This window comes from Scomber japonicus, chromosome 12 (assembly GCF_027409825.1).
Source record: "Scomber japonicus isolate fScoJap1 chromosome 12, fScoJap1.pri, whole genome shotgun sequence".
NCBI classification, from domain to species: Eukaryota; Metazoa; Chordata; class Actinopteri; order Scombriformes; family Scombridae; genus Scomber; species Scomber japonicus.
In genome coordinates this window covers 20,660,578-20,685,896 of record NC_070589.1, presented here as the reverse complement: position 1 = coordinate 20,685,896, position 25,319 = coordinate 20,660,578, and the positions used below count along the sequence as shown (strand labels likewise).

General features: G+C 40.2%; 2 protein-coding genes across 2 annotated transcripts; one reads left to right on the top strand and one right to left on the bottom strand.

Moving 5' to 3' along the window:
- Window positions 1-16,097: 16,097 nt before the first annotated feature.
- On the bottom strand, window positions 16,098-22,857 carry snap47 (synaptosome associated protein 47). Its single transcript, XM_053330272.1, has 5 exons — window positions 22,551-22,857; window positions 21,929-22,451; window positions 21,255-21,754; window positions 20,852-20,976; window positions 16,098-17,883 (listed from the first exon to the last, which is right to left on the bottom strand). The coding sequence occupies exons 2-5, from the start codon at window positions 22,423-22,425 to the stop codon at window positions 17,737-17,739; spliced, it is 1,269 nt and encodes a 422-aa protein (XP_053186247.1). The 5' UTR covers window positions 22,426-22,451; window positions 22,551-22,857; the 3' UTR covers window positions 16,098-17,736.
- jmjd4 (jumonji domain containing 4) lies at window positions 22,855-25,256 on the top strand. The gene is made up of 6 exons (XM_053330271.1): window positions 22,855-23,496; window positions 23,591-23,756; window positions 23,841-23,966; window positions 24,047-24,314; window positions 24,552-24,698; window positions 24,816-25,256. Exons 1-6 carry the CDS (start codon window positions 23,244-23,246, stop codon window positions 25,149-25,151), a joined length of 1,296 nt encoding a protein of 431 aa, XP_053186246.1. The 5' UTR covers window positions 22,855-23,243; the 3' UTR covers window positions 25,152-25,256.
- Window positions 25,257-25,319: the final 63 nt, after the last annotated feature.

The window sequence follows — 25,319 nt, the reverse complement described above, 5'->3', positions numbered from 1 at the left end:
GCATGTATATCTATACTCAGGATTTCCAGCTGGGGGTACACCCAGACCCTCTCCACCTCCTTCTGTGTGCATATGGAGGAAGTCGGTCAGCAAGAGTGCAAGTGGCACATGGTAGTGAATGGTGGCCTGGGAGCAGATTAGCTGCTCTTGTGTCTATCTTGTGCTGACAGTTCACACAGGCCTTTTTTTCCACTGCCCCTGGGCGTATCAACACACTGTTTCCCTTCTCAGAGGGCTCTATCTCCTGGCCTCAAGGCTAAAAATGTGAAAGCATACTGTATACATGGCTTGAAACATAGATGTGGCTTAAAAAAATACTATGAAGGTGAATTAGATGATGACATTGGATGAACATGTCAAATAATTATATTGTGGAGTATCAGAGGTAAATACAAATTAAGTCTGAGACACTAACATTAAGGAATTGGTCAATTAAAGTTGGCAAAACAACTTCTGCATGCCCTTTGAGAGGATTCTCAATTAATACAGGCAGCTATGAGGATTCTACTGGAGAATTAATTCACCCTTAATAAACACATACATGGACAGTTTAAAAACAATACCAAAATATTGCATAAGGGGAAGGTTGGGGTGGTGGAGGGTGCTGCAGCAGCAAACAGCGCACTCATGAGTGTATAAGTGCAGTAACAGTTGGAAGTGTCTGGTTTTAATGTACATGCTGTACACCTGAATGAACGTAATTGGACTGTTCAGCTGATAGGCACACAGCTGTGAATGAACCAGTGATTGCAATGCATGAATGAAACAGCTGATGCATGATATATTCAATGTTTGTTTTTTTCTAATTGGTGCAGCTGGGGGTAACAACAAGTAATTAACCTCTGTTAAGAACAAGTAATTTGAGGTTAGCCTAGTCAAAAGTACACAGAATGAGTTAAACTATAGATTTACTAATAGCCTTAGTTAAACTTAAAGGGCCACTATGACAGATTTAGTTGCATCTTTAGTGGTGAAACAGCAGATTGCAACCAACTGAATACCCCACCCTTTATCCTCCCCTTTGAAGCATGTAGGCTACTATGAAACTTACAAAAAATGCAAAAGGTCCTTTCTCGCCCCAGTGTTTGGCTTGTCCGTTCTGGACAACTGACTCAAGTACTCATGCCTCCCTCATGGAGTATGTTTCTGATAGTTTAGTCAGAAACATGCACACCAGTAGCCTGCTGGAAGTCATTTTGTAGGGCTCTGGCAGTGCTCCTCCTGTTCCACCATGCACAAAGGATCAGATACTGGTTCTGCTGCTTGGTTGATGCCCACCTTTGGCCCTGTTCAGCTCTCCTTGTATAATGGCCAGTCTCCTAGTATCTGATACTGTGCTGGGAGATGCAGCAAACCATCTTGTGACCGCATGTATGGATGTGTCATCCTGGAAGAGCTGGACTAACTCTGCCACCTGATTGGGCTGCAGGTACCGCCTCATGCTACCTGTAGTGACAAGGACACTAGCAGAACACAAAACTAGAGAAAAATCAGTCAGGAAGGAGAAGGAAAGAGAAAATGTCTGTGGCCATCACAAACAAAATCATTCCCTTTTTGGGAGTTGTCTTGCTTTCGCCTCTCCATTGCACCTGTTGTCATTTTCATTTGCACCAAAGCAGATGAAACTGATTCACAATCACGTGTGCTTCCTAAATGGGCAGATTGATATCCCTGAAGTTTAACTGACTTTGTGTTATACTGTGATGATTAGGTGTTCCCTTAATTTTTTTGTGCAGTATATTATAAGATGATTGGTGCTGGGCCCAAATGCCTAAAAAAAAGTCTTTGTTGTGACATCTTAAGAGTGGACATGTTTTTCAGAGGGTGTTTAGATGAAATCCAAGAAATGTTACGGTCATGTCACACAGAGGCTCTGTCTTTGGGCCCATGAACTTGTGCCCAGTGAGGTAGTTCAGTAATTATGAATTCTCTTCATAGGGCCCATCCTTATCTCATTTCAGAGTCCCCCCCTGAGCTGAGTGAATGCCTCATTTGCACAAATGGCAAATGAATTGCATAATTTCTTTCAATTGCGTGTCATATCAGTGATAGAAAACAGCTACATGGCCATTTAGACAAAGAAATTTATATTCGTTGGCTCATCCTTGGCAAAGTTGGCTGACATGTGTTTATTGTGGTTATTCAAGGCCAAAAAAACCCAGCAGTAAGCATCCGGTTTCTATATCCAAGATGCTCCCGACAAATACACCCTATGCTGTCACCCCTGACTGACTTTTTCAGTGTGTACTCCAGGCACCCATTAGAGCACCCATCTGCATCATTAGCTTTATTAATGATGTTCCTTGTCTCTCTGTCACATCAGAGGTTTTCACTTATGGTTCTGGTGATACTGCCGGTCATTAGGACAGCTCAAAGTGTGGGATCCCATCTGGAGTGTCTCACAAAAAACACTAACAGGCCATGGAGACTGCTGAGGCTCCAACAAACTTTCAACAGTTGTCTCAACTAGGTCCCCATGCTGTGGAATAGGGGGCTTAGAGAGACAGAAAGTCCATGGTTGTAATTCTCCATATGGATGGCTCACTGGGTGCACAGGAAAAACAACTCATACTATTTGGAAAAGCGTTGAAGGGGAAAATTAATGCATATTCAGAGTGGATAGTGGACAGAGGCAGGCGTAGAGAATTCATTGCAATGGAATGAGCTTCTCATCTCAGGAGAGAAAAAATTCCCAAAGCATGATAATATTTTACGTGTCCTTCCAGCTTTTAATCATTTAGACATATCAAATTTCTAATCGTTCAAAAAAAGGGAAAAAATCCAGTTGTTACTGATTAGCATAAATAAATGACAAGTAAATTTCACATTAGGAGACTTGACAGTGAACGAGGGCTGCAAAATTTCCACTTGCAGTCACGCACAGTAATGTCATCACTTAAAGGGGAATTGTACCCCCCTGTAGATTAACAATCCCAGAAAGCTTTGCAGTGCAGGTTCAAGCACCTGACGTCACGTGCTAGGGTGGGAGTAGGGTCTTTTATATAGAGTGGCAAGGGTGTGGTGCTCTGAGCTCGGAGACCATTAAACTGTCACCACTGTATTTCTGTGGTGGAACTACAGAGGGTTTGCACTCGTCCCCTCTAGCACTGGTAATGATGAGATTTGAGGTTAGTCAGCCACTTTGCCGTGTGTGTAATCAAAACTCAAGACTGCATTTGCAGCTACTGTTGATGTAGCAAGTATGTGCATGTGAAGGTATTGCAGGCACATGTTGGTTATATTTGTGTGCATGTCTGCTTGTGGGGCAAAAGCATGGCACTAACTGATGTGTAAGACCTGCAAAGTTTACTAAAGCAAATGTTATAACCTGACGATGGCAAATCTACAACTCTTTAATAAAGCTGAATTATAGTCCTTCACAAAGAACAATTAAAACTGATGAAACATAATTGCCAGGTATGTCTGCACCATAACACAGGAATGTCTTTACACAGTGTGCTGATCGGTTACTATAGCAGCAAATGTTTTGGTGTTAATCACTGTCAACTTACAGTTTACAGCTTACTCAAATCAAGGGTTTCGCTGCAAAGTGCAGTTTTTCTCTTATTACCATCTTATTTCAAGAGTGGGGCGTTGTTGACAAACCTTTAATTTTGTCATAGGGAAGGAAATATAAGTTTAATTATGAAAAAAATAAACATTTTTCATGCCGTGCCTTTACAAGAAAGAACTTCGTTGTTGTGGGTAAGGATAAAAGTCAAGTGAATGAACTACGAGCAAAATTATGTAGCTGTTGTAACTACTTGGAATGCATTATTCCTCAGGCAGTGTCTGAGTGCAGGATGACACTCTTAATCATTCCCCTCCAACAGGAAATCAGTATGGTTACCGAAATCATAAAACAGTCCTGACCTTAAACTCTGTTTCCCTGTTTGGCTGCTTTGCAGGCTTGATACTACATAGCAACAGAGCAGGGAGATACAGTAGCACCACCTTGTGTTGTGGCAGAGTCAAAGGTTAAAAGGTCCAAAAGAATACCCTTTAAAAATAACTTCAGTGTGGCCACCAGCCTGAGTGATTATAATTCCAAGATTTAAAGAATATGAAGCTCCCTAGTTTCATAATCTACTCCATGAACACTTAAGAATCATTCAGGATATGGCAACGTTTGCGCTTGAGAATCTCACACACAGTTGATGACGAAGTTGGGCGGTATGAGGGCATCCCCTTGGCCTTTATGGCTTACGCACAGGGAAGAGTTGAACGGCTTGTGTTGGCTATCCCTCTAGCCATACGCAGCCAGACACTGAGTTGTTCTGGCATAATTAGAACCTGCTGGAGATTTCTGAGGTATTACCTCACTGCAAAGAACACGGCTTCCCCAGCTAACAGCCCCAGCTGGCTGGATCTGGATTCTGTTCCACTACTGATCAATGGGGAGCTCCCTGCACTTACAGCCACCACTGGTGCAGTATATTGACCGAATCGAATAGGAGGAGGGGTGCTGGGGGCAAGATTTGCTCTTCCATCAGGCTCATGGCTGAGTGGGAGCCAGTTTTCCTTGCATGAAATCGGCTGCCCTGCATCTATAAGGGCCTTGCAGTGAGGAAGCTGTTTCCTTAACTCAGATAAGTGTTTTTCACTTGGCAGACTAGGTTTTTCTCCTTTTTGATGAATGTTTCTCTGCTATTGTGGTGTTGAATATACTGTGCACTCTGTAATATCATAAATGAGACTGTAGTCATCCCCTGCAATTCAACAAATACTCGATATTCGTTAATAAAGGAATTATTACAGCACCTATATCATATAAGGCCTTATGCTGTCATTGCACAAGGCACTATAATGTCTGTGCGCACTTCCTCAGTGGCAAAGTAAAAGCAGAGTCTCAGAGTGAAATTGTGTGAGGGACAGCCTGGGGATCAAGGCTGTCTCCAAGGTCTCCTAACTGCCTGAATCTAAACTTAAGGTCATTCCTCTGCTGCTCGACCAATTACCCATGCACGCAGCTCTGCAGAGTCTCAGCCAGAAGCTTTGGCTGAATTGTTCCAGGACATCCTCCTGTGGGTTTACATTGGAAATGTGGGCTGCCATCGACTGACAAATTTTCATCACCCACCAATGCACAGTAAGAGATTGATTTCGTACTTGCCAGTTACACTGAGTGGCAATGTATTCTCTTTTTCCCCTTTCTTTATAATCTCTTATTCAATGATACATCACTGCTAGTATGTTTAAAACACATTTTAATAATTTCCATATCTCAAAGGAAATGTGTAATTACTGCCTGATATTTTCTCAGGGATGTGAATGCTTTCAGTATCCGAGACATAGTGTCATTGACATCAGGCACATATTTGTAGACATTCGGTGGGGTGAGTCATGTCATGACTCGTCTGTATGTGTGTTCCATAACCCCCGGTCCCAGCAGAGAATCTCATTACAAGGAAAATTGCGGTGATTGTTTTTTTGCGATGGAAGGAGGAATCTAGATATGTCAAAGCACAGACGAACACCGTGTTGGAAAGTTTGTGGAGTGTAAGTAATATTAATGACCAGACAAAACAAAAAAGACTGCTGTGTTAGTCATGACGTCAATCCAGCTCAGCTATCAAAGTCAGTTTCTGGTTTTTGATGCATCACTAAGCTTTTCACCTATAAGGTAAATATAAACTAAACTACTTGCCATGTCAGCATGTGAAAATGCTTTGATAACTTGATTAGAAAAGGCAAGAGTATTGGTAGGTTAGTGAATTAGAGAGTAAGAGCAACCTGAACCATGACCTTTTAACAGGTTTCATGTACCTGTATGCACACATTTGACTTAAGACTACTTTTTGCAATAATCAATATTTTTATATCAAAACAATTATACACTACATGCCCAGCACTTGCTAACATGCAAAAGATACATTTACCTCCTTCAGGAGTTTGTGAAGACCATAATAGAGCTAAAAGGAAAGTGAATATTGGACACATGTCATCATCATCATCATCATCATCATCATCATCATGACCCAATGAAAGCAAATGTTGGTCTGTGACTGCTGGAGATGTAAAGTGTTGTTGTTGTGTTTTGCAAAACATTACACATTATGGTGACATTCCTTTTTCTGCATGGGTTAGCTCTTGTAGGAGAGCATTTCAAGGAATCTCTTATTTTCTCTTGTGCCATAAAGCCTTTAACAATACATTTGAATGTGCATCATCTTGTAGAAAAATGAATAAAGTAACCCTACATACTGTACTTTATGTGTGGTATATGTAAAGCCAAATCCACTGCTGCACAAGAAAAAAGTTAATTTCAGACTCTTTTCATTTAAAAAAAGAGCCCTCTTTTCCTATTGAAAGCCCCCAGACAGTGTGTCCGTTTTGATTTATGGAGAGGAAATAGTTGCATTCTCCTTGCGGGTGGGCCTGTAAAACCCATGTCCCCCCTCACTCTGGCATGGCGGCCTTGTTTAAGCTGCAGCGTAAGCCCAAATCACAGGAGGTGACCATCTCCAATAGTCAATAGTGTCAATAGTCAGAAATATTCCCAGAAGAAGGGCGAACCGTAGAGGAGATACTTGATCACCACAAACACTCGAAGGAGGAAGGGTTGTCCTTTGTGCTCCTTTAAGAGCACAGAGTGAATCCCCTCGATCACTGAGGAGGAAAGAGACGCTGGCTCTGACTCAAGCAGAAAAATCTGTTCGAGGAGTAAAATCTGATGCATAGCAGTTACTCTAAATGATGTGCAGGACAATGAGTGCAGAGTATCCACTTGTTATGAGGGAGTAATGTGTGAACTGACATATGAGGGTAATAATAAAACCAGACGTGGTGTCATAGTTGAACACTCATTTATGACTTCTCTGGTTCTCAGTACTTTTTCAATGGACTGTAAAAATGCAGGATGTGTCTCATGAATTCACATAATCGATGGTGGTTATTACCTCCCCAAAGACCTCAAGGAGAATGTATCAAGAGCAGGTGTGCACATATAAAAACCATAACAAAATCCCAGCTTATGACTTTGCAAAATGAAGAGATTAAATAACTTTATTTGACACATGGAAAAAATTTTAATAATACTGCACAGTGGGCATATGAAACTAAAACAATCATCCAAGGAGGTTAATAGGGGTCTATAGCCATGAAGAGAAATATTATCGTAAAGCAGTCCAAAACAGGTCAAATATTGTGTGGAGCCGACAACAGAGTTAAAGTAATTTCCTTGAGGATGGTTCGGTCCAATTTACTGCTTATGCAAAGCTGTGACATCTATGACATCTATGTTGGCCCTCTTGTCAGGGAGACATGATGTAATTGTGATAAGGTGGTTGGTTTTGGTATCGCCTCAGAATGATGTTCTCATGTCGTCATTGAGTGATGTGTTTCTGTGCTCAGAGGATTTCGGGACCCTGACGGCCCTAACTCTGCTTCATAATTCAGCAACTGAGCTAACAAACACAAAATTATACTTTTCCTTTTCTCTCAGCGGTCCGTAATATCTCTATGGAAAACAAAGTGTGAGCACCAAACTAATAAATTTTAGCTCTAGTACATTGTGAAATGTTAGAACACTATAAATCAAGTTAAGAAACTTGTCAACAATGGGTGTGAGCAAGTCAGTGACCCACCAAAACTCTGGTCTTTCACTCACTGGAGCTTCATAAGAATGAATTAAAGTACTGTGCAAAAAAAAAAAAAAAATCAGTATATCTTCTGCAATATGATATGAACAAACTGGGCTTTAAATTTTAATTCCCCCCCCCTCATGGTGATGAATATTTGTGTACTCAGCAGTTACAGTATAAATTGTGGATTTCCATTTTATTATAATACTCCTCATTATGTAAAAGGTCATATAAATTTGCATTGTGCAATGGGTTTATGTAAAAACATTGTATAATGAACACCCTTTATATTTCTAAGTACAGTTTAAACAGATGTGTGTAATGAAAGAGTTGATGAAGCCTTAGTTGATATAAATAATAATATTGTAATAAATCCTAGGCATTGTATTTTCTGACTGTTCTTTATGAGTGGGTCTGATATGCTTATATCAGAGTGGTCATAAGTCACTTAGCAGCCAGTGGACCACATGAGCTACATGTCAGCCAGCTGTCTATTAAAAGGGAAACTCTCTTCATACGTGTTCCTGTTTGCCGATATAAGCAGTGTTTAATGATTTACCCCTCTAATTTGGAGATTAAAGCTCACCGCTAATGACAGAACACTGCTGTAACTTATAGATCTCCTTCTAGTCCTAAAAACCACAAAGGAGGAGAGGAGGGAGGAGAGTGACGCACTTTGTCATATATATAGACATGGTGATTCCACCTCTCTCTCACCAGAATGGAAAGAATGTCATGATAGATCCACCCCACACATACACGCTGCACACGCACTCATGAATCTACACATACAGAGTGATAGCCCCAACGTAAGACCCTACAGTTAATGTGCAGCCACTTGAATGCTTGAATGCTTTTTAAACATGCATTTCATTACAGTCTCTGTACACTTATCTCAGTATGTTTATGTGGAGATTGGGCAGTGACAGTAGAAAAAAAACTCCTTAATGGCAGGTGTTAAATAGCAGCAGCATAACAGCAAAAATTAGCAGCCAGCAGACACCAAGACATTAGTCACAAGAAGATCTGTGGAAACTGCCAGCAGCGATGCCAGATTGCCAAGCATAAAAATACAGACTAAACGGAGCCAAGCCATGAACTCAACAAGGTTACAGTCCGCTTTCTCCAGTAAACTGATTTCCTGTATGTCATGTAGAGGGAAACCTGGTCCCTGTAATTGGGGGAGGTGATTAGAGAAACCTGGTTTTCCTGCTAGATTTCTCATGGATGACACAATTTTTTTGGGCTATATGTGTAATTGTGTTTCTAATGTGCTTTCTACAACTATGTCTGTGCGTGACAAGGACTCTGAATTCCATTCAAAGTCTGATGCATCATCAGTCAGTTTGTTTATAGGTACACACACCAATAAAACAAAAACAAAACAACACCAAAAAGCATTGTGACCATAGCAGCATCTTCTGTCACTACTGTTAAAATGAGAAAGGCCTGGTTCTAAATTAAGGACGGTAGTAGGAGAGACATTTGCAATAAGCTGGTCACTTAAAGAAACAGTGTGTAAGATTTAGTGATATCTAGTGGTGAAGTTGCAGACTGAAAAATACGAAAAGTCCTCTATACAGCCAGTTTTTGGTTTGTTCTTTCTAGGCTACTGTAGAAACATGGAAGAGGGTCCGCTGCTGATGTAGACATAAAAGGCTCATTCTAAGGTAACAAATACACAATGATTCTTATTTTCAGATGATTATACACAGATTAAAACATACCTATGAATATGATTTTCCATTTCTGCCGAGTTCGTCCTGCTAGATGCCACTAAATTCTACACACTGCATCTTTAAGTGCATGTAAGTGCTCTGAATAAGTCTGTTAACACGTAAAGAAAATACTTCACTTACCTTGGTGAAAAGAAGTAGTGATCCTAATCATTTTAGCAGAGAGTCGGAAAGGATTGTCTCAGTCCAAAGCTATAGCAGCACAGACAATGAAATCTGGCTCCTAGCTTGAGGTGGACTCACAGCCGATATGAAGAATGATACCAAACCAAGTTTCTGAATGCTGGCTGCAGCAGCCTGGAATGTGCAAACATGATTATTCCCTCCACAAAATCATCTTGAAGCATCATGATTGGACTGTTAGCAGGCAGCAGTAAAAGAATGAGCAGAAATGACAGATTACATTGACTGCCCTTTAACAACTTGTGCGTTGGATATAGTTAAAGGTGAATACAGTATATTGTGTCAGTGAGGGGAGTTCACACAGGCTTCACTCCATTGATGCTATGACATAATGCAGGAAATTTCAAAAAGGTTGGCTTGACAATGAGATACGATACATACAATATATAACTTCTGACATGGAACAGTCTAATCAAAGTACATGACATCAGCAACCAGTATTGCTACTAATATAATGTGTCTAAAAAGCTGCATATTATATCAAAGTGTATCAGTGATTTCAATGCTGGTAGGATTTCAATTTTATGTTAAATGTAAGGCTTAGCAGTTCATGATGAATGACAAATTATACTGCTCTATGAAATCAAAGCTTGGACAACTCACAACCACTGTGTAACTGTATTGTTCCAGACAATCTTACACATCAGATCCAGTAAGGAATTGTTTTTGGGACAAAAATGGGCTCCTTCTCAGAAGAAACGAACGCAAATATTCAATGTTTCTGACTCTCAAAACATTGGTCTACCACAGGTGCAAGTTTTCCATACCAATTAGCAAGTGCTCCACCCACAAATTTTCCATCAAAATAAACTGGAAACACATAAAAAAAATGCACATTAAAATGGGAGTGATCGTCTTTGATATTCAATGCTTTAATTGAAACCAGGCAGCAGAATTACCAAGCTCTGTTTTGATGGCTCCATGGTTTCCATCAGTAAAAGGGGATTCCTGACTGATATCCTGAGGAACACTAGATTTCCTTTTAGAGGAAAACCAAGCAGGGTAACACGTCATTGTTTTGCATTGGCTTCATGGACAATTGGCATTGCAGTTTTTTTCTGTACCTGTAATGGACACTGGGTCAAAGGTTCACACTCCCTCTGTCTGCTACTCACACATCTTGCACATACATTCAGTAACCACCTCACATATGGCAGGGCCGGGTAAACATCTGGTAATCTTTGTTTCAGCTTCTCAATAGCTCACCAGGCTATGGTCTCTCTGTGTGTACTCAATCTTCTCCAATTACATAGTTGCTGGCTGCTCCCCTGAGGTTACGTGGACGAAACCATTTGGGATTGCGGAAGGAGTTTCCACAAAATAGGTGTTGTCCAAAAATTCCAAGCAGTTATGGAAATAAACCCACAAAAAAGAAATAGAGATAGAAAAAAAGATATAGAGATTGAGAAAAGAGGAGAATATGAGCATATGGGAATGCCTTTGGGTACATTTAACCAGAATTTTTGTTTTGTTTTGTTTTGTTTTCATCTCCAAACTGTGATGAAGTGAAAGAATCTAAGTGGTGAGATCTTTCAACAGACATTCAAGTAAAAACATACAAAAAATGCCAAGGACTGAGAGTATTACAAAAGTGTCACGTTATTTCTAAATTAAACCCAAACTGAGGCCAAAGATGGTAACAATTTTTCTTTCCATTTGTGGTTGTATTGACTTCAAAATTCAGAGCCCATGGTATTAAGCTGGCGACTTGCTTTTGGAAGTTCTCAAAAGAGCACGTCAAAATAAGTCTGACCTGAACTTGATGGTCCACACCCTCAGTCTATTGTCATTGCATGTATTTACCTTTGACAAACAAATTCTTTTCTCTGTGTTGATGTAAAGCTATAACCAATGCTATCCATTCATTCATATGCATCTACAACCTGGTGCATCTGGACAATGACTTCACAGGTCCCTCTGTCAAGGCTGTTCTTACCATGCTGGCAGAGAGCCAGACGAGGCTGCTGGCCCAGGCTCCTTTTCCCAAGTTCCACCCAGACGCTGCGTGCGCCGTCATCCTGCTGAAATGTAAACCCCAGATTCAGCTGTGTTTGTTATGGTTGCACCGGCCCTCAGTGAACACACGACGCTGTCACAACGTAGTTATAACAGCAGGGCAATATTTCAACAACAATCTATTTGGTCAGCTGCAATTACATCACTAGGTGGTCAGACAAAGCTTGCAGGAATGATAATTAGGATTATTTCATGGGCACTTTTTGCAAGGGTCCTAGACACTGTTCTTATTTCTTAACACACCATGACATTTAGGTTCAAGGTGTTCAAGGTGTTCAAGGTGACTTTATATATACCCGTAGGTAGATTTTTTTCGACAGTATTTAGTACAGAAGTTTAAGTCAAGTGTGTTTAAGTGTGTTTTCACAGTGTCTGAACTTGACCCCAGTGGACTGTGTTCACAGGGGCACCATCATTACTGTTTTTGCTGGGGATGCTCTATTTAACAGCAGGGTCTGCAATACGCCGTTGTCTCTTTTAATCATCGAGCTACAGTATAAACAATAGTGTAGACTGAACACTAGTTGTCCTTGAGATCACTGGCCTGCTGCACTAATGGCTATTTACTTTCCAGAGAAAATGAGTAACCCACAAAGTCTATTTTTATCCTGAAATGACCCCAGTGTCAACCCACTGAGGTGAGGGGGGGGGGGGATTCTACATCCTTAGCTTTGATCAAACTGCCGGCCTTGTAGACTGCACGCAAGTGCAACAACCTTAGTGTGATTAATTTTTTCCCTGTCCCCTTGTCAGTTCATGTGACCCCAAGTCACCGTAACATAGAAAATTCCAAGAGGATTTGATTTTAAAATATAAATCCAAAGGCTGTCTGTGAGTAGCTATGGGTCTACACAGTGTGGCATTAGTCGGGTGGGTAATTTATTGTGGGACTTAAGTGTTTCCATTTGCAGTAAGAGCCACTAAAAACAGACTCGCTGAACGTTTCTGGGGGGCCTGCTTGTAAAAGTACTGATGCGGTGTGAGCTGGCTCTTTGCCTGACAACCTGTTTGGGGAGCAGTATAGATGGGGTTTTAATGAATACATAATCCAGTCATCACAAAAAGGACTCCTCACACTTGCCAAAGTTGCAACTTTGGACTGTTGTGCTCTTTTTTTCACCTTGTGCAAACAACTGCAATGCATTTGTAGCCGAGGTTTCTCCAAGAAAAAAAGAAAAGAAAAGTTTGTTGTTGGTTACTGTTACTGTGCTTTTTGTTCATTCCCATATGCACACATTAAAATGTAGAACAGTAATTTAGTATTAGATAATGACGAAGACCAAATCCAAATAGACTAAGAAGACTTATTTTACGTTTTGGATGTTAGCTTTAAAATATACTGAACATAGACACATTTATTTTGTGAATTTATACAGTATTTGTGTACATCACACCCAGTAGACTGAGCAGTATCCAAGCTGACCCTTCATACCATGAAGTAATACACATTAAATTAATGCTTTCATCACAGGAAGTACAAAGGTCATAAAGCAATGGCTTTTTGTTGTTAATGAAATTGATCTCACCAGCAACTCACTGGTGCCCCCTACTGACTTCAAAGAGCACACATTAACAGTAATTTGGTGAAAAGTATGTTTTTTATGGAATATTTTTTGCGTAATGGCCAACAAGACGATCAGGTTAGCGAGTTAATAATGTGTTTTGGTGGTGGGTGGGGCTGACAGGGTATCACTGAAGGACAAGAGATCTCACTTCAAGGAGTAAGTCGCTACACTCTGTAAGATGTTAATATGATAAGAATCAGCAGAACCACTCCTTACACTTGAATATACAGTATCACATCCTAGTCAGTAACATAGCAAGTAACACAGTATGCATATGCTAGAAAGACAAGGATTTCAGCAGGGTTCAGGTAGGTTGTGATGTGGGATTTCACCTGGAGTTGATTTGAGACTGATACTACTGTATAAAAACACAGCCAAGTTTGCTTTGGCTGCCTAGCTGTTAACTCTGTTGTACAGAAATGAGAAAAGTTGGTGAAACAAAAGCCAGAAAACCAAAGTGCGCCTCAAAGACCAAGGAAAATATAACAATAAGTGCAAGAGCATATGATATCATCAAGCAGGTCAGCACCTGGGAAAGTACCATATTAGCAGTCATGAAGAACACATTTATGGTCTGACCAAGCCAAATAAAGATCTGAATCCAAACAATACGTACAACATGTTAACAAGAAATAAAGTCAAATGTTTCAAATCCACAGGTAATTGTATGCATATAGAGTAATGACAACTGGAAATATTAATAAGACAAGATGAGGATGGTGAGTGTCATATCAATTTCTGTTGGAGACTACATATACACCCCCTGGATGGATTCAAGCACCTTCCTTCCAGGAACGTTTTCTCCCAGTTCTAACATTAACCAACAGGCCATATTTCCTGAAACCAGAAACTCCCTCAGCAAAAGGAAACCCAGCAGCACCTGCACTAGTAAGAAGCCGGCCAGGACGTGAGTCAAAAATCAGGCCATTAGACTCAGACATGGTCTAATAGTGCAGAGGAAGTCACATTTCTGTAATATTTAGCAATCTTACACACAGCAGGCTACACATAAACAATTACTCATAGATTTAGATGCATAAATGATGCTAAACACTATGGACTGTTAAATGCATTGTGTTATCACATACAGAAGTGACTAGAAAAAGGTAATGAAAAATCAGCAGAACCCATCACTGGATTATATAAAACATGGAAATAGGAAAAAGTGCTTACATTTTTACAAATAGGAAACTGAAAAACATATTCCCAAGGATGACAACTCAAGCCTATTTGTATTGCAGTCATGTGTCTCCATATTTTGGAGCGCAGTGCAACCCACATGTGCCCTCATAGCCCAGACTCGGTCTGCTTTTTCCCAGCATGAGTTGATTGATTGGCCATCAATGGAGACACGCTCCTCGAATGAGAGTGCACACCACAGAGCTATCAAGTAAACAGACTTGGAAGTCAAGGCCAGCAAAATCCCTTGTGTCTCCATACCATCCGTTAGGAAGGCAAAGCCGGATCTCATGTATCTGTGGTCAGACAAGACCGCCACCACTTCCTCGTATTGCAAGGCTGCTTGAAAACCACGCCAGTGTGTGCTCTATTTCACAAACCTTTTTTAAGGGTTGGAATTCACATAACCATGTGGTGTGCTTCTGGAGTTTGGGACTTCCAAAATCAGAGTGTTTATCACTCATATCAACAAAAAATAAACACTCTACAGTGAAAACATATTCAACCATACTGGAGGGACTTTTCATTATCCCATAACTAGGCGTCCCTTTTTATTTAAAATGTGCCTGTGCATAAAGCGCTTCATATCTTTCATGGTGGGCTGTGTTTCATAGAAGTGATAAGTTCATGCTAACTGGGACCAGACTGTTGAGTGAGGCTGTCGGTTTGCTTTCAAACTCCTTTATGTTAGGCTTCTTCCTGATTCATAATTGAGTGCTCAGGCACTTGCCAAATCAAATCTGGTCCACTGTTGACATGAAGTAGTCCCCCTTTCTGTTGAAAGCAGGCCGACAGAGGTGGTCAACTGATGCCAACAGTCTTGGTGCCAACAGGATGTTATAGTGGAGTGTACAAAGTGAGCCACTTCCACACAACAGCATGCGCCACGGCTGAAGCAGTAATTAACATCCGTTTCTAGTTTGCACGTGTTTTCATATTCTCTGTTGCAATTTGTCACATGGGAGCCGACTATGAGGGGCGTTGCCTGTTAAGGAATAAAGCCAGGTTAGAATTCAGGAGACTCATTTCACTGAAATCAGAAATCTTCCAAATAACTAAACTTAATTTGCTTTCCAGTTACTAAATTATGGTTGTTTCTTTGGCTTTAATGGTCATTTTATGCCAGGATGCGAGACTTGAATGTTCTGCTGATCCCAGTCAATTGGTTTTTCAAAACCTTCAGTTTGCTTATAATAATATTTACAAGGCATTCCATCATAAACTGTGTTAAAAGCTGATAAAAGCCAAATTGTATTTTCCAGAGCTAAAATTTCTCAACTGCTTACATCCACATTTAACAGAGGATTATATACAAAGGCCTGATGACAATTCAACCTTCAAAGCACATGTTTGCAAGCACTACAAAGCTGAAGGAGAAATAAAAACCTATTTTACAGTGTTGAACAAATGCTGTTGAGCAAAGATTCCGACTATGGAAACAGAGTAACAAGCTGTAAACACACCTTATAAAGTTGATATGGCAAACATGGTAGCAAACAGTTGCCTATTTACACGTCAGGCAGGCACTGAACAATATAATTCGGTTGGAGTCATGTTAATGTCCACCTGGTAAATGTAATTCCAGTATTCATCATCCTTTTAGCTCTGATTTGGTCTCCACTTCCTGAAGAAAATACTCAGCTCTATAGCAGTTAAATGCTCCACTATGTTCACCTGGTTAGTCTAACATCTTGTTCTGAGCTATTAAAACCAAAACAATGAGCTGACAGACACTAAAACGCCCTACAGACCAGAGAGGAACTACAGACAAATGCACATTGTCATTTGATCCATTGTTAATATAAAACAATTGGTTACAGCTGAACAAGTGAATTTTAAACTTTAGTTTATTGTAAATTATATACTTTGACAGACTTTCAACAGTGATGACTTGAGTAAAACTGGTTGATAAAAAGGAATTGATTCCATTATTTACAATACCAGTTATGGTTCATGCTATAAGAATGGGATGGAGGTGGAGATGAATTCCCTTTTACTTAAAGCTACTTGTTTAGTTGCATCCAGAGACAAGCTAAACTTGGTATTATCAGCAAAATCAAGCATTTATACAGTGATGAGATTAAACCACAGCTAATTACAAGTTCACAGTGGTAACAGACCACAATGAAATGACAGAATTACAATACACACGTCAGTCCTTTACAGATCATACATATTTAGGATAATATCAATCTTCAGCAAGACATACACAGTAGATGTGGATGTGGAGTATTTTGTGAACAATAATTAAAAACACTGAGGGAGTGTTTTGTGTACCATTTTCAAGAGTCCCATTACTTGGTTGCATGTTTATAGTCTTCTGCTATATACTGATAATGAAGGGGCATTTCCACTTGATGCAATACACAGCAGCAATATTGAGACATGCAACAGTAAGCCACAGGGAAACTGTGTCCAGAGAGGAGCAGTGACACACGGAAACTACTTTATCTATTGTCCTTAAAATCATTTAAATGGAAAATCTGTCTTGTAACAACATGCAGGTTGTTTTAAATATGTGTGTACAGAGAGAAAATATGTATTTTTTTGCATTTCATCCTCTAATGCAGTTGTTACTGACTCCCAGCAAGGGAGGATTTAAACTGTAGTGTGTCTTCTCCAACAATCCAGAGTCACCTGTCTATATTTTCACCTACCAGCTTCACTAGGAGGGCTTGACGTGCACTGAGTCTTATTCTAACCACTAGTGTACTGACAAGGACATCCCTTATTGGCTTCCCACTCAAACACAGCAAATTGTGTTTAATAGGACAAACCATGAGCACTACTACCAGGCACTGAATCCAGTGAAGGGAAACTTCTTTTACATACATTTTTAGAGCACACCTTTCCACATAATCTGAACTAAATGGCTACCAGGCATTTCTTTTCGATATGATAGATTGAAAAAATAGAAAAAAATGGAGAAAGTGGTGTTATTTCAATATCTATTGAACAATCTGAAACGCTGTGTTTGCAGACAAGATGTGAAAACATGAGACTTGTGTCCAGCCAATAGCATCTAATGCTGACAATGCTGGTCACAATTTCTAAGGTCTAGAGACTCCACATTCAAGGGGGTGGGGGGCTGCATAACAAATGGTTTCAAATGCAACACAAAAAAAAAAATCACATTGAAAAATAAATAGTACTTGCAACTTACCTAATGCTTTTAAGGCCATGACCTAACCTTAAATGTGCAAATTTCACAGATTTCAGTGAACATCTTTCGTGTTAAACAGGCATTTCTGAGGCAATCCATTGTCCTTCCCTGAAATCACTGACACTTGACCCCAACATCATGTGAACACATCAGCAAACACAACGTAAAATCCTATGAATTATCAATGAATACATGAGAAACATCCCTAGTATTTTACTTCAGTTTTCTCAAGCTGTACCAATCCCATAAGGACAAAGAGACGGCTTACAGAGCATTTCTCATGATGATCATGGTGACCACATGAATCTCAGCTACAGCAGTCTTTTCATACGGCAGGTGTGCTTATCTATGTGCATTGTGGCTCGGTCCGTGGAGCTGGTCAGGACGTCCAGAACTTCATCCTGCCGTTCCAGCTCTGTCTCTGCTTCCAGAGCCAGGTTCTTCAGCTGCATCAGCATCTGCACACACACACGCACGCTCCAATAAGTACACTCTCATGGAGACACGCACATACTTATTTGTTGAAGTGATTACACATCAGCCCCCAGTGAACATGGACAACCAAGGAGCAGGCTGCAAATAAAAAGAGATTCATTATTAAAACCTACAAAAAAGTGGGTTAGCAGTGGACCCAGGGCAGAATATGTAGACCATATGTAAAGAGGTGTAAAGACGGGGTCAGCGAGTTAGAGAGCGAGTGTGTTATTGGAATAAAGACAGAGGAGCAGATTAGAGTGTTTTTTCTCTTCACTTTGGCTACAAAGACAATGACTTGCTATTAAATGTCTGCAGGCAACATTACAATTCAACACCAACCATAATGCAATAACAGCTACTCATGTGGTAGATATGATAGTATTTCATATTATGCAGTCTATGAAACATGAGAAGAGATTTCAGAGAGAAGTCTTGGCTTTTCTCCTGGGATCATTGATATCATTCAATACTGTTTGTTTTCTAATTTCAGTGGGTTTAAGGAATACTGTGACTCCATCTCCATGGTCCAACAACAGTGTATGTTATGGTTGATGGAACAACTTAAATATACTGTCATGTGCCAAGCAAAACCTAATAAACACTCACTCCAGACCCCACCACCATGGTTTCTAAACTAATATTATGTTATGCTACACATGCTCCCTCATAGACAGACAGACACACACACACACACACACACACACACACACACACACACACACACACACACACACACACACACACACACACACACACACAAACACACACTGACATTATGTCAGTTTTCACTAGCCAATATATGCGGACACTGCAACTGAGCACAGAAACAGCTCCAGACAGCAGTTTGAAAAACAGATAGTATGTCAATACACACCGAGGAACAACTGCATTCACTCACTCAGGTCTGTGACTTTATAATTTAAACTAGGAGAACATGACTGAATCCCACCTTGCAGTTAACGTTCACAGGAGTTTTGGTGTGTCATAGGAAAACACAGAAAATGAATATTTTTAGCTGCTGCTTATATGAAACTTAAGTCATGTAGAAACCCCCAGAATTAAACATTTAGGCTAGAGCTAATAGAAAAAATATATGAGCCTTGTGTCTTGTGCATTAGACGTGTAATTCCAGGATTGTGAACTAATAGAAAAATACAGTACATTAAATTAAACATATGTGTAATCTTTCTTATGTGAACCTGTTTATACTTTTAACAAGTGGGAATGTCCAACCTCAAACAATGTTAATGTTTAATATGTGCCTGGATAAAATATAATTTATAATAATATTTGCAAAAGTATTTAGGGAGGATGTTAAAGCAACTGATCCTCTGTACAGGCTGCTTTAACATAGCTTTGAATCTTGATATGAATTACATTAAGACAGGGTGTGTAGAGACGTGTAGCATTCAGTCAAAATTGGTAGTCTTTGAAGTTTCAACCATTACCTGTTGTAGAAAATATATAATTTATAGTAACAATAGATAATAAGTCTGTAAGCTGTCTCTGACCCTATATCGCTGTAATACATTTTTTTGGAAAATAACTATATAGACCAAAACCATGTTGAGCCACTGTACATTGTTACTGTCTACAATAATTAACCAAATATTAGATAAAAAGTGTTGTCTTTTTCAAGATATGACTGATGCAGTGGGTAGACAAAGTAATGTATCATGAAACAGAACTTTTAAGAAACTGAACCACAATTGAAAACACTGCAATGAGGTTGGGTCATATTCGGCCGCAAGCAAATTACCAGTAATAGTCAAATTCCATATATGTCGATCATATCCTTATTGGTTAGTTTAAAATTGTGTCAAATATTCCTCCTTGTCCTGGAATTTGCAATTTCCTATTTGGCTTCATAAAAGTTATATAGTTAAATAGTCCTACTTAGAGTCTAATCAATAAATTGCCCAGGCTGACATATTGGCTGATATCAGCTTGTTGTATCATGGTAACAAGAGATAGCAAAGATACATTTAAAATCAATTATAAACATTCTCATTATTACAGTTTGTCAATCTGAGAGCACAGTAAGGTTTATTTTTCAACTTTGAAATGTTTTTATAAACACATTTATGGGGTTAAAAATGTTCTCCTATATTATTTTTGTTAAAAAAAAGAATACTGGCCAAATACATTGTTGTCTCTCAAAATATATTGTATCTTTAATGATTGTGCTATAGCTGGAAAATACATTCACGCTAGTATGTCCCACATTTGTAGCAGAGTTTGCAGTAGAGGTTTAATTATTTGGGAGTTGGAGATGTTTACATTATTTTGTCCCCAGAGTAAGGTAATCTATCATATAGTCATGGAATCAGTTAATAGCACCTTATGATGGCTAATATAGACACAGTATGTAATGGAGTCATTATTTCATTTATCTTAACACTACATAGTGTGTATTTAAATTTGCTATTTAAAAAACTTAATTTAGCTTAATTAAAAGATTTTCCATCAAATATTTATTCCAAGCAACTTGTAATAGTGTGTCAAACAAACACAAAATGAAACTGTCTGAATCATAGGTCTGAGTTTACGTCACTGTATAGGTCTTGCCACCACAGACCATGTCTGTAACAGTTCTCAGTGTTGCGAGGTTCTGAATGGAAAGACGTTATACAGCCTGACTAAATAACTGACCATGTCTCTTTCCCTCTCTTAAAAAGCAGGACGGACTTTGGTTTGTGGTCTCACCAACTAACATTTAAAACCTACAGAATGAAAAATAAAAATCACTGTAATGAATTATGGTTTGGAGTGGAGCTATCAAAATACAGGTTACTAAAACCAAAGGATTATTTACTATAACAGCTGTCATTATTTGTGGTAAACCTGCCTGTCTTATATATACAAACATGAAAAATCTAAATGCAATACTAGTGAAAGTCACATATTCACACAGGCAATGGAAGTCTAACATGTCCAACTGGACCTCACCTGTTTGAGTTCTTGGGCCTCAGCCTGGCTGACAGATGGCTGGAGGACATGCACCTGCAACTGGGACAAATCTCCTGCTGGGACTTCCAGTGGAACCTCTGTCTCTTGGCACTTCTGCAGCAAACCTGACTCCAAGGGTGGAGATGGTGAAAAAGAGCAGAGTGCATATGTTGTTTATGAGAAAACCAGACAGTAAACTGAAAGTACAGCAACTGAGGCAATCAGGGTGAAGTGACTCATCAAAATACATTTCTGTCAAGACTGTGTCCAAAAGTCATGTGGATGAAATGTTTTTACACGTGGCTGCACACTAAATAATACACAGGGGTGGAAACATAGAGCTTTACTGCCACTTAGTGGTCAAATTCAAACAGTGCCTTTATTTATGTTATGTATTCCTTACCTTCGCTCCCAATTGGCCCTTTTGTGTCACATGGAGATGAAACTGGAGTTGCCTTGAAAGCTGTGTACTCGACTGTGAACTCAAACTTCTTTTTGTACTGCATCTCCAACACTGATAGTGCCTCTGGCATCTTAGCAGACAGGAACCGGTAGCATACATCAGGCTTCCCGATAAACCGCTGTCTGACGGTGATCTCATAAGGACTATGCACCCTTATTTCATCGATTTCATTCCGTTCAAAGCGGTGAAGTAGTTGGCAGCTTGTGTCTCGAACCTCCAGGGAGGAAACCAGCACCAACAAACATCCAGGCTTCAAGTCAGAGTCTCCACCTTTGGACACCACAGCCGGGATGCTTGTAATCACCTTATTTCTACCAGACCCCTTACCAGCGGCAGTAACTGCAGCTCTTGCAGCATCCTCAGCCTTGGCCTCCTGCTGAGCCTTCCAGGGGAGTTTACCAAAAGGCCACCAGGAAGGAGACTCCAACTGTGATAATAGTCTGAAAGAGAGCAGCAGAGATGGACAGGAAGATGTTTTGTGAGTGTATGACATCGTCCACTATTAACTTAGATTTGTGTTTGTATTGTAACAACTTAGTTAAAACATGATATAAGCAGAAAACATTTGCCAGACCTCTAAATGAAAAATTGTGCAAGTTAAGGTTTTAAATTACTTATCAGCTACGCCCAGGTCGGAGTCAATCTTCTCCAGTCCCTGCATCATGTTGTCAAACTGCTCTCCTTGATGGCTGAGGACACTCCCAGTGTCCCCTAGTCTCCTTTGGGCTCCTGCCACCAGGCTGATCAACTCTCTGCCTTTGGAGGACTGACACTCAGCCCCTGGGGCCCTTGAGCTGGGGGACAGGAGGCGCTCTCTCCAGAAATGCTCCAACACATTATAAACCACAACCCTGTTGGGCTTAAGGGAGCCAAACCAGTGCTTCACGTTGCCCTCCTCGAGCACTGTGAGGGTGCTGAAGATGAAACTGGACGACTCCATCTTGATCTCCATGATCCGGGACAGGCGGACATTGGCGAGACTCTCCTTACTCTGACTGGAGACGAAGCTCAACGTGATTCTACTGAGAGACAGGTTGCCGTTTTCCCACCGCTTCTCACTGTTAATGTAATATGAGCCGGGCCAGCTGTGGATGGGGACGTCTCGGCTCATTTTTGGACGGAGATACACCGATTGTCCTAGGAGATGGACACGATTCAAGAGTTAAACATGCAACATGCACCATTTTTGTATACTATACTGACTGTCCACTTTATGTTGACACTGGTCATACTTACTCTGAAGTGTAATAAGGTGTGCAGGCAGTATGAGCTCAGCTAAGGCGTTCACACTGGCTGTTTCAGCTGTGGAGAAGCAAGTTTATCTATCCACCTGGCCGCATTACGAGCGCCTCTTATAATGTTATAAACCTTCTTAGCATTTATCACTTCCTCTTGTTTAAAAACTATTGCTATCCCACACCACATTAGTCGAAAACACACGCAGGACGTGACCCCTTGTTATGTTCAGTGGGTGATGTTTATCCCGGAAGTGGCGTCACACACGAGTACGGTCGTGTTTACTGTCCGACTTGAACTCTGCTGTCAGAAAACGCTGTCGCAACAAGGTTTAGGAGAGCTAAGTGTAGCCAGCATGGGCAGTCATTTCGTTAATATTTGACATAATTAGCAATACTAGTGTTAAATTAAATATAAGTGTAAATAAAGAGGCAGAGGTGACGAAAAATAGGTGTAGATATTTTCATAACCTGCCAACGCTGTAATGGAGACATAAGCAGCGACCTGTTGTCGAAATAGAAAGATGACACAATGATATTAACACAATGTTAAGTAATCTAGTTGAATCAGGTTTTGGATTTTAACAGTTAATGCGAGCAGACATATGCTCTGTTATGTCAAATCAATCGTCGAGCTCAGTTCATCGTGACAGCTAATCTCGCTAACAGGCTAGTCGAGGTCGTGTTTACCATCATGGATAGGGAGGCGTACCGTAACTGCTGCAGCCTGGTCAAAATCCCAAGGCAGTCATATGAGCAGTTTTGGTCGTCACATTTCGTAGATTACATCGACAAGGAGATCAGCTATTCTAAATTCTTCAAAAAGTATTTGCTTCCTAATCACCCGTGTATGTTTTCAAGAAAGTTTACTGAGGACTGGAAGTGTAGAAAACAGTGGGTGACTGAGGAGGGGAAGCCTAATTTCCAAAAACTGCTGCAAGAGTTTGGTAAATAAGCCTATTACTAATGTATTCACCATGCAACATTGTTAGTGTGCGTAGCTGCTGTAATAACTATATTGTCTTCTTCTCTTTATAACAGATGAGACTCCTGTTCCGGTTGCAAATTGCAATGCCAAGGAATACAATGCAAACCCTAAACAAGTTATGCCTTTCAAAGAATTCATACACTACTGGAAGGAGTACATCCAGAATGGTCATTCATCACCTAAAGGATGCCTCTATCTTAAAGACTGGCACATGTCAAGGTGGCATGAATACAGATATCACACAGTTTTTTTGCATGTCATACTGTAGTTACCCCATAATTAATGATGTGTTTTATACTGCAGGGACTTTCCAGAACATAATGTTTACGTTACACCAGTGTTCTTTTCTTCTGACTGGCTCAATGAATATTGGGATACACTTGAAGTAGATGACTACCGGTTTGTCTACATGGGACCAAAGGGTTCATGGTATGGCTAAGTTACACCCTGGCTACAGCTAAATGATTTCCTTTTTCATACAGTCTACTAACACAGTTTCTTATCATTAGGACGCCGTTCCATGCTGATGTGTTCCGCTCCTACAGTTGGTCTGCAAACATCTGTGGTAGGAAGAAATGGCTTCTCTATCCTCCAGGCCAAGAGGAGTTTTTACGAGACACTCACGGCAACCTGACTTATGATGTAACTTCAGCAGAACTTCGAGACAGAGGCCTTTTTCCACACTCCGAAGAAGCATGCCAGCCTCTTGAGATTATTCAAGAGGCGGGTGAAATTATTTTTGTGCCCAGTGGCTGGCATCATCAAGTTTATAATCTGGTAAGAATTGCAAAGGTAATGACACATTCTATTGCCTAGTCTATTGCCTATCACTGACATGGTAAATCTCTTTTATTACGTGTGATTTTTTATGGATGTCAACAATAATGAATCTAATTAGGGCCCGAGCGCTGACCAATGCAAAGCCCTATTGTATCTGTAAACCGACATGCATGGGGGGGGTGAGGGCCCGTTCATCGCTGCTTGCAGCTTTAATTGGTATTTTTTATCTCCCAGGAGGACACCATCTCCATCAATCATAACTGGCTTAACGGCTGCAATATTGACATTATGTGGCAGTTCCTTCAGAATGAACTGTCATCCGTCCAGAAAGAGATAAATGAGTGGAGAAACACAATGGATTCATGGCATCAGCACTGTCAGGTACTTCAGGGATAAGACTGTTCAGTCTGCATATTATCCAAAAACCCGATTGCTACCCTGATAGTTTACAATATGGGGATAATTATGGAAAGTAATTCTTGTGTGTGTACTTTTCAGGTCATCATGAAAGCCTGTTCTGGCATTGATTACGGAGAATTTGCTTCATTCCTGAAAATCATTGCAGACAACCGAATGGCTTTCCTGAACGCATGCTCCTCTGGTGATTCATCCGACTACCCACGGCACCTTTCAGAGATCCTCACCACCCTTGGACCTTACCATGCTGCCTTTGACTTACAAAGAGTGGCCAACATACTTGAATGCCTTCTCTGCAACGAAGATTTTAAACGGCTTGATCATTCAGCATTGACTTTGCAGCCAGAAACCATGTTACAGCAAATCCGAGACACCATACAATCCACAAGAGGGCAGCATCTCCTTTATCAGGAATAGAATGTTATCGGATTTGTCTAAACAATATATTGTTCACCTGGAAGTAGCTTGAATGAAAAGTGCCAATTAGTATGGTGCAAAAAAAGATGATGATAAAGGTTTGAGATGTACTGGAATCTCAAATATGGTTGTCATTTTTGTGTTTTTGCACTGAAAGATAAAATTGAA